Consider the following 16,478-nt stretch of genomic DNA (forward strand, 5'->3'; position numbering starts at 1 on the left):
ATTTAGTCCAGGCTGACCATTAAGTCCTGGCAATCCTCCTATTTCAGCCTCTCAAGTGGTGAGATACTTAACAGACTGAAGACGTCCAGTTCCCAGTGACAACTGACTGCAATCAAGTTTTAATGCAGGACTCAGTAAATACTTACCGGGTTAGTGGTGCACTGTTTTTTTTTTTTTTTTTTTTTTTGCTTATAATAGAATTTATGATGAAAACACTATGGATGAAGACTCACAAATATTCAAATGTAATAAATTCCTTTTCCAGAAAAAAAACATCATAAGCACTCTGAACTTAGACATTAATCTCTACTCATGCTAGAATTTTTTAAATTCTGTAATTAATGGCAGCAACTGTAACAGGTTTCCCTCAAAAGCCTGGCTAAATGGAGTGACAGAAAAATCCAGAGCCAGCTTTTACAGTGAGTAGCAGTGACAGTTCTGAATCTTGAGGTTTACAACAAAAACAAACAAAAGGATCGTCTGTCTCCTAACACCCATCCCTTCACCCTACAATAAATACATTTCTAGAATAGAAAAAAAAAAACAAAACAAAAACAAACAAACCTCCAATTAATGCCGATAGCATTTTTTGTTCTCTAAAGATACTGTGATAACGTCACTGGGATCAACTAGGAGACACCTGTAGGCAAGCTTCTGAGACCATCTCCTGGAGGTTTGACTGACAGCTCCTTCCAGCAGCGGGCCAGGTCTGAGGGAAAGCAGCTGCTTTGCCCGCCCTCCCCTGCTGCTTCAGTCCTCCGCTGCTATCAGAACTGTTTTCTTGGCCTTCCAACATGGACTGAAGTACTGCAGCTCTCCAGGAATCCCCCAAGCCTTCAGCACCAGACTGGGTATCAGGCTGGATCCAGCCTCATGGACTGAGACAGGGATGGTTAGACTGAATCTTACAGCCAACTAAACATCACTGCAACATATGTTCATTTTATGGGTTCCGTTTCTCTAGAGAATGCCAATACACAACACACACCTTAAAAAACCAAGTCTGTTACACAGGTGAAGGCTGAAAGTAGAAGAAACCGCAAGGCTTAGATGTCTGGACATTATTTTACCATCTGTTTCAGTGTAACTCAGTATATTTAGAGATGTTAAAAAAGAGTTAAAAAGTCCTGTGGACAGGGCTTATTCTTCTAATTGCTGGCATTTGGTCACGGGCTTTAAGTTCCCAGGAGATACTCAGAAAATGTCTGTTGAATAACTAAATGTTTTTCTTTTTGTTTTGTTTCTTGAGAACGCACCAACACAGGCCTGGCTGCTTGGATCTCACACGGATCTGCCTGCACTGCCTCCTGAATGCCAGGAGCTCAACATTTAAAAAAAAAAAAAAATACAGTATATGACCCAAGGCAATGAATATCCATTGACATTTATGTGTGTGAGCATTTTGCCATTGCATGTATGCTGGGTGACTGAGGCTCAAAGAGGGTACCAGATTTTCTGGACCTGTAGTTATTAAAGGTTGTGATGCCACATGGCTGCCAGGAACCAAATCTGGATCCTCTGCAAGAGCTCCAAACCACTGGGCCACCTCTCTATCCACTCAATATTCTTTTATACATGTTAATAGTTTTCAAATGTTTTGCTAATTTAGTCATATGACTGTACTTAAGCAATTTAGAAATTAAAATGTCAAGGCCATTTGACAGACAAAATTTCACCGGGGTCCAATTTTTTTTTAAAGGAGGTAGATTATTTACAGGGCTATTTAAGTTTTAAAACTTCAAAGATAAACTTGACCACCAATGTATAGAAAAGTACCCTTTTATTGAGGTAAGACAAGTGTTATTTACAATATGCCATTGTTTAGAGTATATAATTTGACCATGAGACTTCTAAAGCAGTTGAATTCCAGAGAACTGTAAGGGAAAACATTGCAGGCATGTTTCTGTTACAGAAGATACATTTGAACATGACAGAAACACTTAAGGCTGAGTACTGGAACTTTTCCTCCATCTGGGGGAATAATCAAAAAAAATTTTTTTTTTTGTCACAAAGACAGAAGGCTGATTTTAGAAGGGTGTGGGGTTAGGGAACCCTCAAGAATAGGGCTTCCAGAAGTCAAAAGGCTGGTTTAAATAAAAACAGAGCCTCTTCAAGGTTCTGACTAAGGAGTGCAGTGTTGACAAGCTGTCCCAGGTCCACTGCAGACTCACCTGAAACTGAAAGCCATCCCTGCCACCCCAGCCCTCCGCCTTACTAAGGATTATGAACTTTTCACATATTCTCAGGTCCAGTGTTTTCTGAAATCAGACTGCTGAAAGGGGCTGTTTGCTTAGTGCAAAAAACACTTTGACAGGGTCATGTCTATGAAAGATTTAAATGGCAGACTCCTGATCTAACAGAGTGACAGCTAGCCATTGTCAAATCACATGGGCCAAAGCCTATTAGAAGTCTACCGGGCGCCTCACACCAGTCAGTTCTCAAAGCACAGCACTGACTCTCCAGGGAAGGTGTGACTTTTTGAGGAACACCAGACACAACGCCAGGTCTTTTATTATCCCATGAGCTATTGAGGTAGGATTCTCCATTTATCGAGTTTTCACAGGTTACACCATAAAGTCAGATCCAAGTACCAAACACGACAGTAATCCACAAGAATGAAGCATCCCACTACAAACCAGTGCTTCCTTCTGCAGACCAGCAAGGCTGGGGATTCTCCTGGCACCAAGAAATTGAACTAAAAACAACAAACATTGTAATGTCTTGTAGAAATGGTTTGTAAATAAATAGAACTTCAATTATGATTTTCTGCATGAAAAAGCTTTGCTACTGTTAAGAATAAATAGTGTAATCATTAGTGGTAAGAGAAATAGTACTGTCTGTGAAGTGCTCCCACCGCCAACAAGAAAACTAACGCCCGGGGAAGGAAGGAAACTACTGCTGTTCCTGTTGGCAGACTAGCAACAGAAGGGAATGACAAGCTTCCCCCAGCACCACGCTTCTGAGGAACCACGGCAAGTTTAGTTATAGTGTAATAGCTTTTGCATGGCAACGGGGCATCTCCTTTCCTAACTCAAGATGGAGAACAGTGGAGGAAGCAGATGTGATGCACGCTGATTTTTGGATGTTATAATAAAGCTGAAAAGAGGAAAATCAAGATGAAATTAACAGTTCGTCTTACAATCACAGAATCAAGCCTTTAACATATTAACATATTACACACCTTCAATGTTACCGCAAGTTATGAAATGAAGGTGGGAAACTGCAGCCAAATTTCTTAAGAACACAACAAGAAGAAAAACTACATGATGACATGGGAGAAACCATCTGGTATGCATCATTTAGGATCTCAAAACTTGATTCCAACCCCCTTTGTAGCAGACTACTCCATGGTCAGAATGCTCTCTGCTTGGTGTCTGCGTGCAGCAAATTGTACAAACACACCCAGGCCACACTCAAAGACATTTGTGCATCCAGAGTGTTGTAGAGTCAAGAAAGCACTTGGTCAGCTATGATTGAGGAAGTAACAGCTCAGAATGACCTCTGTGTATTCCGAAGAAGAATATCTAGTTCAGATTTTTATCTGGCTCCAAAATATTAAGATTCAAAAGGACCACAAAAGTTTTATTTTCATGTTTACAAAAAAAGTGATTCACACATGAAACTGGGCTTTCCTTGGGCTGATACACGGACGACATAATCCAATCCAATTCAGGCATCATTATCAGAGACCCAGCACACCTAGAAATATCCGGGTCATCAAAATGAATATATTGAATATATATATATAAAAATGCCTATCGGTGTTCCTGAATCTTCTAAAAAGAAAAAAAAGTAACAGACACCATGGTTCTCTGTGAATGGCTGTCTCACACGTTGCAGCAAGACTAAGAAACAGCCTTCTCAAGTCACTAAGCACTGTAACAAGGCTTCATCCTCTCGAGCCGCTGATCGCTCAGATCACCTGATCACAAGCTTGCTGTCATTGCTTCTTTGATAACTGTTGGTACTTTGGAGGGTATATGATTAAAACTTCTGGAAGGATTTTACAAGCTAGTTTGTGAAACTTAACTTTGTGCTGAATATTCTTCAAAGGGTTTTATAAATAGTATAATATTTAAAGTCTTCAGTTGCCTTGCTGTTATACCATATTGTTGCTTTCTCCAACTTTGTCTACAAACTGTAAGGAGAAAAAACACATAATTAAAAGGAGCTCAGGCACTGTATAGCACTGAATCACACTTCAAATGCTGTTTTTTTACAAGTTTTGCGAGAGTTCAAGGCATGACTGATAGTGGTTAACTGGATGGTGTCCACCACCATCTTCTCAGGTGTGTATATAATTTACTTTTCTAAAAGTTGCTTTTGCATGGCATGTCATATACATGAATTTAAGGGTGAAACATGAAAAATGCAACACAATGAATAAAATAATGTATAAAATGACACCGACACTGCTAGCTCCACAAAAGAAAAGACTGAAATGCCAGCCACTCATGCATTAATGAACCCAACAAGGTATTTCCACTGACCATTCCTGTGGATCTCTTCTGGGCCTATGTGGTCTTTGGACAAACAGATTTAACTCAATTAAGTTCAGTAATAAACAACAACTATCAACTAAAAATATGTTAAATGAGCATTCTGGACATCATACTGAAGGGGGCAAAGACACTGAAACATTCAGTGTTGCCAACATAAATTTATAATTGTCAAATATGAACTTCAACAAACATTCATGAAAATGGTTATTGACTTTGGTTACTCTATCCCAAATCAGAAACTTGGTCTTTGGCATCCCAGATGGTGATTGTTACAGCTTGCACCGGAGAGTATATAAACACAGCAATGCTGCAAGGCAGACAACTGCCGGGTTCTAGCCAGCAGTGCTTTTGCACACATTTCAGATCACTTAGGCAGTGACTAGAGACCCTCCTGTATTGGCTGCCCATTTACACAATCATTACAGAATTCCTAACTGAGAACACAATATGCTATCACAACTATAGGTCTTAGTAAATTCAAACATCATTCTATATATAAACAATATCTAAGTTGAGTCTGGTAATAAGAATAAATAGGTCCACCCCACCCCAAGCTGAGGTACCAACTTTAGAAATGATCATAAACGGGTGATTGATAGTACTTGTGAATTCACTAGAACCTTAAAATAAATTCCATTGGTAAAAGAAACAACATATTCATTCTCCACAGATAAATAAATGCAAATGCCCAGGCTGAGTCAGGGTGCTCTGCCTCTAAGACTGACCTGGCTCACATTGGTGCTCTTTTTTCTGGAAGTCCTCATTAGCTGAGAACTCAGCTAACACTGTGGCTCTCCCTGCAATCTCCGGAAAGACTGATGGGCCTCATTATCTTTTGTACTTTAACCTAGTTGTTCAGAAAGAGCACGGAACCTCACCAGGTGACTTCTGACATGGGTTAGCTCTAGAGTCCCCAAAATTGTCTCCTTCTCAGAAGGACTCCATCTCCAGCATTCTCTCCATATTTCAGGATCTCACTTAGTTTTCAGACTAAGGAAGATGACTAAAAAGAAGTCACCTACAGTTGTCATGAGATTGACTGGGTTTCTGAGGTCAGTGAAATGTCACCCTTCATTCATGGACTTGGGAAAAATGTTTGGCAATTCTATTGTGAGTGGCAGGTGTTATAATGGGCCCGGGGAAGAATGGCTAATAGCCATCTGTCTACCTCTGCCCCGAAGAACTATGATCACAGCTCTGCAGCTCTTTTCTTGATAATTTAAACAGGCACATGTTATGACAGAGGAAGGCAGGCAAAGCCATTCTGAGTCTGCCACAAAGTTGGGAAGGCAAGTAAATCCTGAGGCTTTGGAGACCCCACAATAGATGGAGCCTCCATGGCAGGTTAGTATCATGCACCCACAGAACACACCCTGAATGCAGGAAGAGTTTCACTTATCAATTCACAAAAGTAGCTTAGCATTATCAATTGAAGTAACATCAAAAATAGAAAACAATACTGAAAATGGCATGTTCAAACGAAACATCAGGTTTCACAGATCTATGAACGATTAATTTCTGATTTTCATGGTAACTAGGATACATGTGACACAATCATTTTTATCACAATGACTCAATCACATCAATGATTCAAGCTCCCAGTAAAAAGGCATCAATCTATTCATTTGGGTGGTTTTAAAAATGTATTGCTAAAAACATGACTACTTACTGATCTGATTCCAGGTAGATTTAGGAGGGATCCAAGGACAGGTACTCTTCTGATAAAGCCAACGACCACAGGAAAGAAGCCCCTGGAGGCAGAAGACAGGTTAGTAGGTAGACTTCAATGCTTTCTGCCCAGAGGAGCCACTAGCCAAGTGAAGCGCAGACCCCAGAGTCAGCAGTTATAATAAACGCAGTTAACAATGGGATGACTGGTAAAATGGTGCCCGGAGTCTAACAGGACCTAGTTGTGCTGTGATTACACCATGGGCTTTCTGTTCTGCTGCTGAGGACAGGGGAGCTGGGGGAGGGGGAACCAGAAGAAATGAGCTGCTGAGCCTGTATGCATGGAACCAGGAGAACACCACACCACCAACAGAACAGCTCCCAGACGGTAAGCCTCACATCTTGCCAGTTTTTGGTGTTGGATACATGCCCACAGAAGCGACACAGCCTCTAATTAGCTTATGTGTGGGTCAGTGAGGCCACCTCTCTCTAAGATGAAAAGGAGTTTAAGAACACATAAGAAGTAAGATGTATCTGGTTCTTAAAATGCAGTTCCCAGGGATGAAAGTACCATGAGAGAGGTCAGAAGCTGCCAGCTTCAACTCTGAACCCACAGGAAGTGAAGTGACCCACCCCAGAGGAACAGCTCTTCCAGTCCAACTAGGCACATGCTTCAGAGACATACAGGTTGCTTTCTTAGCAGTACTGAGTTCAAATGCATTTTTTTTAAAGTATCTTTAAAAAAAAAAAAACACAATTGTGACTTCATACACTACTAATGGGGGTTGTATGGATTTGGAGAAAGAACAATAAAGCCTCTTAGCTCTAGATCTTAAGCCAAGCCTCCCTCAGAATAAACAAAACTCAGCAGAAGCATGAGGACTTTTCCAGAAGCTTCTTTAAATCATGAAGCTGATGTATTAATGCAGTTTACCAATAAAACACCGGTATCTTGTTCTGTATTGGCATCAGGGGCCGAGTCTGGCCTTTTAACCTCCACTGCTGGAGACTGTACAGTTGCCAGCATTCACTCTCAGTCTCTCACATGCTCAACTTGCCTTAAGAGCCGCCCTTCCTTCCTTAGCCCAGTGATTCTTACTCCTAACTCCGCTCTGCTTTCTTTTTCCACTCCAATGGCAAACAGCTAATGTTCAATCTCCTAACTTTATACCGGGCACCAAGTCTAAGCCTTTTAACTATTTTCCTTGCCTCCAATTGTTCTTTCTAAAATGCACCCTGAAATTTTTCTTATTAATGTGTGTGTGAGCACGTAGCACACACCATGCTAGGTGTGGAGGTCAGAGGACAACTTACAGGAGTCAGTTCTCTAAGCCCACCATGTAGGTCCTGGGGATCCAACTCAAGTCTGTCCTCAGGCTTAGTGAGGCAAACACCTTTACACCTTTAGCCACTGGGCAATCTCCCTGAACCTTGATGTGCATTTCATTTTGATACTAGAGCAGTCTCTCTAAGATGCCTACCTGGTTCAACTGTTTCTAGCTTAAAAATCTTTGTGTCCCTGCTGTCTGTGCTGCAGACACAGCTCCTTAGCCTAAATCTGGTAAGACAATAAGCAACTCCTTACACATTCTTTCTGGCCTCACTGCAGCCTCTTCCTGCGTATGGCCTACACTCTCACTGGGAAACTGCTCCCCCCTTTTCAGAACAAACAGCTTTCACAAGCCTGCCAGTCTCTCCCTGTCAGTCAACTAGTCAACTTCTTGCTGACCTACAGGATGTGGTCTGATCCATTCTTTTAAGTCTCAGCTTATCTGAACATTCCTGGTCTCTCCCTGGATAAGCTCCCCGATTACTAAGATCTTAGAATAGTCTGTGTTTTTCTTTGGTGACATAACATTATCACTGTATGTTTTTGAGACTTTATAGTCTGTTTCCCATATTACACATGGTAGCTTTTCTAAGACAGATTTGGCACTTAACTCATTTTCATGGTTTAGGTGACATGGTGCCTAGCATTTTAAAAAATAAATACAAGCAGTGTTACTGAACACATCTTCTCACCATGTACCCTCTGCTTATTGCCTAACTTGTTCCCACAAGATAGCAACTGATCAACATTTCCAGTGTGTTCAGTACTGGATTTCTTACCAGCACATGCACTAAGCATGTTGCTGTCAAGAAGCAGCCACTAAAAAGCAACATATTTACGTAAGAAAATGACATATCTCTCCACCCATCTATCCCACTAAAGAAACTTCAAACCCTGTTGTACTGGCTTGTTTTGTGTGTCAACTTGACACAAGCTAGAGTCATCAGAGGAAGGAGTCTCAGTTGAGGAAATGTCACCATGAGATCCAGCTGTAAAGGCATCTTCTCATTTAGTGACCAATGGAGAAGGGCCCAGCCCATGGTGGGTGGTGCCATCCCTGGGCTGCTGGTCCTGGCTTCTATAAGGTGGGTTGAGCAAGCCAGGGGAAACAAGCCAGTAAGCAGCTCTCTTCCATGGCCTCTGCATCAGCTCCTGCCTCCAAGATCCTGCCTTGTTTGAGTTCTTGTCCTGACTTCCTTCAGGTGATAGGCAGCAATGGGAAAGTATAAGCCAAATAAACCCTTTCCTCCCCAACTTGCTCTTTGGTCATGGTGTTTCGTGACCCTAAGACAAATTGCTATCAAGAGTGGGGTACTGCTGTGACAGACCTGACTATGTTTTGGGGAGGACTGTGGAAGGACTTTGGAACTTTGGGCTAGAAGAACCATTGAGTGTTAAGAGCTCAGTGGGGGTGTTCTTTAGGAACTTGGAAGAATGTTGAAAGAAAATGCAGAGGATAGAGGCCTGGCTTGCAAAGTTTCAGAGGGAAGTTTAAAGACTCTATCAGGGCCATGTGCTATTTTGAATTAAGAGCCCGTGGTTCTGGTTAACTGGGGCTTAAGAAAAAGCTGTGATTAATAAGATACCAGAACTACTAAGGCAAAAATTTTGCTTTGCTGGGATACCTGATGCTGGTTGGCTGGACTAAGAAATTAGCAGTGATTAAGAAAAGACCAGCATCACTGAAGTGAAATCTTCTGGGATGTGTTTCCTGAGAGCATAGAGAAGCTGTGTTCTAGAGGCAGCCAAGGTTGTACTTTGTGCTGGCAGCTGGACTTGGTAATGTGTAAGTATCACTAAGGTGGCACTGGTTTTGAAGGCATGAAGGGGTCATGAAGAGCAGCTGAGGCTTGGTATTCTGAGAGGCCAGGAAATGCCAATGGTGAAGGTACAGCCTCAGTGGCAGCTAAAGGCCCAGGACTGAGTCAAGCAAAGAAGTTGAGGCTTGGCACCATGAGGAGAGCCTATGAGAGGCTAATGGTAAAGTGCAGGCCAGTTGCAGCAAGTGACCCCAGCATACTGGAGATGCCAGTATCTTGGGATGACCATAAGAACAGTAGCAGGAGTGGAGTGGAGCCAGCCAGAGCCTAGAAGGCAAGATGTGTGTGCTGCAGAGGGCAGAGCCAGAGAAGTGACCCACGCCCTTTGGAACAATCCAGAAGATCATGAATGGATCCTAGATATTGAACAGTTAGAATTTTGTTGTGCTTTGATTTGATTGCGACTGTGCCCTGATTTTTTCCCTCTTGAAGTAAGAACGTATTTTACTGGAGCCCACAATTGAGAGACTTCATTTTAAAAGACTTTGTATTTTAAAGAGATTGACTATTTTAAAGGAACTGAAATTTTAAATGTGTTTGAGTCTGTAAAGACTGTGGGACTTTTAAAGTTATTTAAGATCTTGGGGATGAATAAGAAAGGAAGGGTTGTGGCTTAATAGTGATATGCTCATGTGTCAAGTTGAAAAGGGGTCAGTTGTACTGGCTGGTTTTGTGTGTCAACTTGACATAAGCTAGAGTCATCAGAGGAAGGAACATTGAAAATACTCAACAAATACTTTGTTACCTTATTCAGGTAGTCATTTACATTTAGGCAACATTTTTATAGTTGACTGACCTGAAATGAAAAGACTCCATCTAAACAGCAGTCATTCAGGAAGTGATCCTCTTACACTAACCAAACTACCCAGGATTCTGTAATAGTTACGTGACACTGGCACAGTAAAGGGAAGAAAATAATGGCCTACCTGAACAAGAGAAAGAATCCATAAATTTCGAAGATCATGCCTATTAAAGGCCAACCAATAAGGACCACGAACACACCACCCAGGAAAAATCCAGTGGCTTTCACTTTGTGTTTCTGGAAGAAGAATCTGAATGTTCTTTCTAGACCAATTACAAAAGCCAAGCCAGCCACAAACAAAACCTAGGAGAGAAAGACAACAACACAACATAGAAAGGGTTAAATACCTCATCAAGTGAAGAGCAAGGAGTTAAGTCAGCAGTGAAGCAGTTTGCTTGGCATCTGCGGTGTGCAGTGCCAGAGTCCTGCTTGTACGTCTCACAGCAGTGCCAGGGCGTGGGGCCCGCATGCTGGAAGTCCTGGCTGTCAAGTCATTGGCCTCATTCCTTGTCTAACTCCATCCGATGGAGAAAGATGATGAAATGGGACAGAGGGACACACATTTGCAGCAGTTTTCTCAGCTTGGTTGGATAAGAAAGGAAATGGCTTAGTCAACCAGACATCTGGCAAGGCCTAGATGGTCAGCTTGCTTTAATGTGCCACCAAATGTAGTCCTTAATTCTGCAACAGTTGTGGTTGGGTGTAGGGGTTTCTATGGGGGGGGGGTAATTTGGGTGGTGGCTATGAGATAGCAGAGGGTCAGTGCAAAGTCAGGGAGAAGAGCCCAGCAGCAGAATAGACACACATGGATAAGAAATGATTCCCTTACGCTGTGTGTGAAATTCTTCCCCCATTAGCTTTCCTCAGGAAAAATTACTCCTTACCAATACATACCTCCTACTACTTAGGGGTAGCACTCATGTAGTCCATTGTAAATCATACCACAAAACACTTAGAGTAGTTGACCAAGTGGGAACCTTAAGTGTAGCTGAAGTTATCTCCAGTCCCGCCCGGGCCTACAGCCCCAAATAAACACACAGATGCTTATATTATTTAAACTGTTTGGCCTAATGGCTCAAGCTTCTTGCTATCTAGTTCTTATATCTTAAATTAACCCATTTCTATTAATCTATAAGTTGCTACATGGCTTGTGGCTTACCGGCACTTTACATCTTGCTTCTCATGGCGGGAGCTGGCAGTGTCTCCTGACTCAGCCCTCCTGTTCCCAGAATTCTCCTCTCTCTTTGTCCCGTCTATACTTCCTGCCCAGCTACTGGCCAATCAGCATTTTATTTATCAATCAATCAGAGCAACACATTCACAGCATACAGATATCCACAGCACTTAAGTTTATCTTTTATTCACACAGAGAGCTGATGGGGTTCACTGCTGCTACAAACAGTGAACTTGAGAGTCATTTACCTACGACTGACAGCAAGGAACACTAATAGGTAAAATATGTCACTAATAGGTAAAACTGCGTGATGAATTCAAAATGTACATATTCAAAACTTACATTTCCAATAGCCAGCAGTGCTTTGTCAAAAAAGAGAATCATCCCAAAGAACAGGAAAAACACTCCAAATCCTGTTAGGCCCATGCCAATTTCTGCAACACAAAGCACATGGTTAAGGTGAGAAGAACCAGGTCCTGACAATCCTGCAAATCCAGCACAAAATCCTGAAGGTCCCCACCCTGTAGGTCAGCTTCTTAATGGCATCAAGACCTTTAACAAGATGCAGCACAACTAGTTATATGGCCAAATGTAAATCAAGCCAATTCTTAGGCAGGGGACAAGAGAAGACAGGTCTAGATTCTGAACCTTCGATTATATATATATTTACCTCTGAAAAACCTCTCTGGTCTTAGACAAAAATGCACAGGTTTTAACTATTTGTCTCCTACAAACTTTACACTACCAATGTAGTATAAAGTAGACCAGAACCTGAAATTACAACCTAGCACACGTTTTTACTTGTTCACTTAGAAATCAAGATTTGTCAATCAACTACTAGAGACCAAGGGGTGTGGTAGGTATTAAATACAGGTGGACACAGATAACCAAGGTCTACCCTGCATATGAAATGCCTTATTAACCTTACATTTTCTAGGTCCTATGTTTTGTCTGAGGCCACAGACACTCTTGTTACTGCCACAAAGCAAAATCTGCCGGTTACTTCTCAGTCATCCTGCTGCAGCTGTTAGAGGCTCACTGGTAATGCCCCTCCCCCAAGAATTGCTGTTTGAATTAGTGATTTGTGACCCACTACCTATTATTTTCCCTTCAGCTCTAGAGAGCTAAAATCCAGGCCATACACACACACACACACACACACACACACACACACACACACACACACAGAGCACACACTCAACAATATTAGGACTGAACTACATCAAGGGTCTGATGAGCCGATACTTTATAAACTTTACCTTTCTCTACATCTCCAAGGCCTCAATTTTTTTATACTTTCATTTTGTTTCTAAAATTATTCTGAAAGAATCAAGCCTGTCTACCACCATTCTAGTTTAAATGTATTTCAGATGCAAATACCAAAATTCCAGATTAATTATTTTCTTGCTCAAATGTTTTAGAGGAGAATTTACTAAAACAACTAAAAATGAAACTCTATTAAGCAACTAGTTGTTAGGAACAACTTGTAACAGCCAAGTTATCCAAATGTGACTAACTTCTATATTCACAAATTATCTTAATAATTATACACAATCTAAGATGTTTGTTTTTGAAAAAGGAAATCCAGCTGGTAAAATACTTGCTGTGCAAGCCTGAGGATCTGAGTTCAGATCCTCAGCACCAATCTACAAAGCCAGACATGCCTGTGATCCCAGGGCTAGGGAAGTAGCGACAGGAGGATTCTGAAACTCATTGGCCAGGCAGGCTAGCCAAATCAATGAGCTCCAGGTTCAGTGAGAGATCCTGTCATTCATTCATTCATTCATTCATTCATTCATATATATCATATATCATTCATATATATATCTTACAGAGAATGAATGAAGACACCAAATGTCAATGTGGACAGAACTGTGCATGCACACACAAAGTAAAAGCATTCCCCAAGCTTAAAAATGGAGGAAATTAAATGGAAATATAGTTATTATGCATTGAGAACTTCCCAGAAGTCAGGCACTGTGAGTTGTTTCCCAGAGCATATGCAATGCAACTTCCCAGTATCACTGGAACGTAGGCAGAATCACTTTAGGGTTGGAGGAAGATGATGTGTAGAGGGGATTTAAGCTGCCCCAAATCAAACTATGGTCAAGTATTTGAAACAGATCTATTTTAACCATTATAAATATTTTTACCCACAGTTTAAAAACATATTTATTGAACTCAAGGGTACTGGACTACATACAATGATGTAACTGACTTAAGTTTAACTATTAAGAGGTAGCTGCAGTGGAAAAGGATGCCTCGTGGCTCATCACCGTGCAATGTCCATACACATGCCTGATGATTCCTTTAACAAAGCTCAAGTTTCCTGCAGACATCTGATTACCGACTGCTGTAAGTATTAGTGGGGGTGGCAGCCAAGCCACCAGCAGCAGGTAGACTTCACATCAGTTCTCTCAATCCACAATCTTGCTACAGCCCAGAACCCAGACATTCCCACGGCCACATCAGATGCAGCTCAGAAGGGGTCAGCTGCCTGTGGAATCTTGGCCAAGTTCTCACTAGCACAATGCTGCCAGAAATACCCCAATGAAATTGGTCAAAACACCTCACCACACCCTTTCTCATCTCCACATTTTCCTTTGTCCCTGTCCTTATCCATCTGTAAGTTCTCTGAAGTCAAAAGGCCTATATGACACAACGATCTACCTGCCAGGATCGTACTTGGGAAAACGTAATATCCTATCTTCATTTTTTTTTTTCTGCCCATAAAAAGTAAATTTTGGCCGGGCGGTGGTGGCGCACGCCTTTAATCCCAGCACTTGGGAGGCAGAGGCAGGCGGATCTCTGTGAGTTCGAGGCCAGCCTGGACTACCAAGAGAGTTCCAGGAAAGGCGCAAAGCTACACAAGAGAAACCCTGTCTCGAAAAACCAAAAAAAAAAAAAAAAAAAAGTAAATTTTGATATAAGCAATCTTAGAGGTTAAATTATATAACATTAAAAAAAAAGCCTACTTAGGAAATTTTATTTAAAAAAACGACCCGTTTAACGTTTCCGTGACAGTGATGCTTCACAGAGACCGAGAGCAGACTCTCCTTTGCCATCACAACCTTTAAGAACACAGGTAAGTTCAACCAGGTATCAATCTCAGTAAGTCAAACAAACACTACAGCAGCATTTTACTTAAGATGACAATCCAGATGTAACATGGACGCTGTCCCCATCCAAATCTTGGCATTTCTTTAGGCACTGCTGGAATGGGGAGAGTGCTACTATAGTGTCTTAAGTCAATCATCAACTGTCACCCACCCTTCTCAGAATAAAGCCCTGAATCATGTTGGCATCTCTCTGGGCCCCAGATGTGAATATTTACATCAAGTCCCCTTAGAAGCCAGCAGTGCAGTGAAAAGAACTAAGACTTTTGAGCCATCAGTCTTGGGACCATAGCCTTTTCTGTCTTTGTGTGTGGGAGTCCCTGAATGTCTTACATGTTCCAATTTTTATATGGCCTAAGTCTGCCTTCCCACGCTCATGCTATCTCAAACTCAAAAAACAAAACAAAACAACAACAACAACAAAAAAAATCAAACACCTGCTCTTCCAGAGGACCTGAGTTTGGTTCCCGATACCCACATTAGGCAGCTAACAACTGTTTGTAACTCAAGATCTGGCCTCCCTGGCACTCACATGCATATGTCCATACCCACCCCTGACCCCACATATATAAAAAATTAAGCTCACTTATCTATATATCTACATCTTACATTAAATTGAAAGAAAACACTCATACAAACTGTGAAAAAGGAAAAGGGACACTCTATTTCTGAGTAGAACCAAATGAATGAAGCTGATGGACCAACAGGCAACACTCCAGGGTTAGTCCAAATCAAAAACCCATGGGTATGATTGGGCTACCAAGGTGTACAGGGAACCATAGAAGATCTGTAACATTCCAGTGTGCCATGACTTGAATTTAAATCTTCAACTCCATTTGAGAATAATCTCAAGGAAGGCTTTCATTACAGTTCAATAGAATCTTGAAAATCTAAGGTGACTAGAGTTTGAAAACGCAAAGGTCACTGGTAATGAGGAAGGGTGAGGCAAAAAGATGTCATACTCATAAAAAATAAAGACTTAAAAAAAAGTAAACAGGGTTTGGTGGAAAAATAATTGAGACTGTCAAGAAAGGTAGAAAAACGAAAACGATGGAGCCGAGGACACAGCTCTAGTGGTCCATAGAACACTTCTCCAGTATGCTCTCATCTCTGGAACCACAAAAAGAGCAAGACTGCAAAGCCGATCGGAATGATGAGATAGGCAGAAACGGATGCTAAAATAAAATCACACCACTAAGTATAGTATACAACAACACTAATAAATCCTCTACCTGTAGAGACAGGCAGGGTCGCTCATGATGGTAATCTCAGAGCTTTAGAGGCTGAGGCAGAAGGATTACCAACCAGCCCGTACACAAAGAGCGAAAGGCCGGGTTCATTTACATACTCAGTGTGATCCCGACTCCTAACACAGAAAACTAAACCACCACTCCCAACAAAAGTCAATGCTGCATCTGAGCGCAAAGTGACCTTAAAATTGACAAACTCGGCTGAAACTTAAACAGGCAGAAAACTGAAGTCTTTGCAAGGGAATTTTGGGCAGGCGGCGAACAGCGGTGTCTGAAGGCAAATCACTACTGCTCTCTACGCCCCGAGCCACCCCGGTCTCGCAGGAACCCAAGTGCGGGCGGACGGTCCCATTCCCGGCGCCCCGGAAACTTTGTCCGGCGGCGGCACCACTCGAGCCGGGGTAGGCCGACTGTCGGTCGTCCGGTCGCGGCCCCCTCCCTCCCGCAGGCCGCCGCCCCACGCCGCGCTCGCTCCATTCATTGCGGGGCGGAGCAGAGGCTGCGGCGGGAGCAAGGCCAACGCGGGGCCCCGGCAGCGCTTACTCTGCGTATCCGTGAGGGAGATCATGGCGGCGGCGGCGGCGAGGAGCGCGGAGCCTCGGGGCCCACGCTGCGAGGCCGAGTCCGGAGAAGAGCCACGGGGACGCCGCCCGGGCCCGAGCCGCCACGTCTTCCGGAAACACGCAGCCGCCGCCGCCGGGCCGCAAGGCCGCGCGCTATTGGCTGCAGCGGGGCCAATGGCGCGTGCTCTTGTTCGGATGTGCGCCTGGGCGCCGCGCCACGCCGCCAATCAGAGAGGAGCTGGTTTGTGATTGG

The 16,478-nt window shown here is 42.7% G+C and overlaps 1 protein-coding gene across 2 annotated transcripts; it reads right to left on the reverse strand.

The window, feature by feature from the left end:
- Positions 1 to 1,763: 1,763 nt before the first annotated feature.
- Golt1b (golgi transport 1B) lies at positions 1,764 to 16,351 on the reverse strand. 2 transcript variants are annotated; one of them, XM_028879876.2, is made up of 6 exons: positions 16,206 to 16,351; positions 11,639 to 11,730; positions 10,247 to 10,425; positions 6,172 to 6,253; positions 4,491 to 4,523; positions 1,764 to 4,138 (listed from the first exon to the last, which is right to left on the reverse strand). In XM_028879876.2, the coding sequence occupies exons 1-5, from the start codon at positions 16,228 to 16,230 to the stop codon at positions 4,515 to 4,517; spliced, it is 387 nt and encodes a 128-aa protein (XP_028735709.1). In that variant the 5' UTR covers positions 16,231 to 16,351; the 3' UTR covers positions 1,764 to 4,138; positions 4,491 to 4,514. The 2 variants fall into 2 exon arrangements, with proteins under 2 accessions (XP_028735709.1, XP_028735708.1); XM_028879875.2 differs by lacking the exon at positions 4,491 to 4,523.
- Between the last annotated feature and the right edge of the window lie 127 nt (positions 16,352 to 16,478).

The sequence above is a fragment of the Peromyscus leucopus genome, chromosome 3, assembly GCF_004664715.2.
Source record: "Peromyscus leucopus breed LL Stock chromosome 3, UCI_PerLeu_2.1, whole genome shotgun sequence".
In the NCBI taxonomy this organism is placed as follows: Eukaryota; Metazoa; Chordata; class Mammalia; order Rodentia; family Cricetidae; genus Peromyscus; species Peromyscus leucopus.

Coding starts and splice junctions, on each gene's coding strand:
- Golt1b (XM_028879875.2), bottom strand. CDS start 16,230: ATGATCTCCCTCACGGATACGCAGA. Junction 10,426..11,638: donor CACTGCTGGCTATTGGAAAT/GTAAGTTTTGAA, acceptor TTTCTCTCCTAG/GTTTTGTTTGTGGCTGGCTT. Junction 4,139..6,171: donor ATCTACCTGGAATCAGATCA/GTAAGTAGTCAT, acceptor TTCTCCTTACAG/TTTGTAGACAAAGTTGGAGA.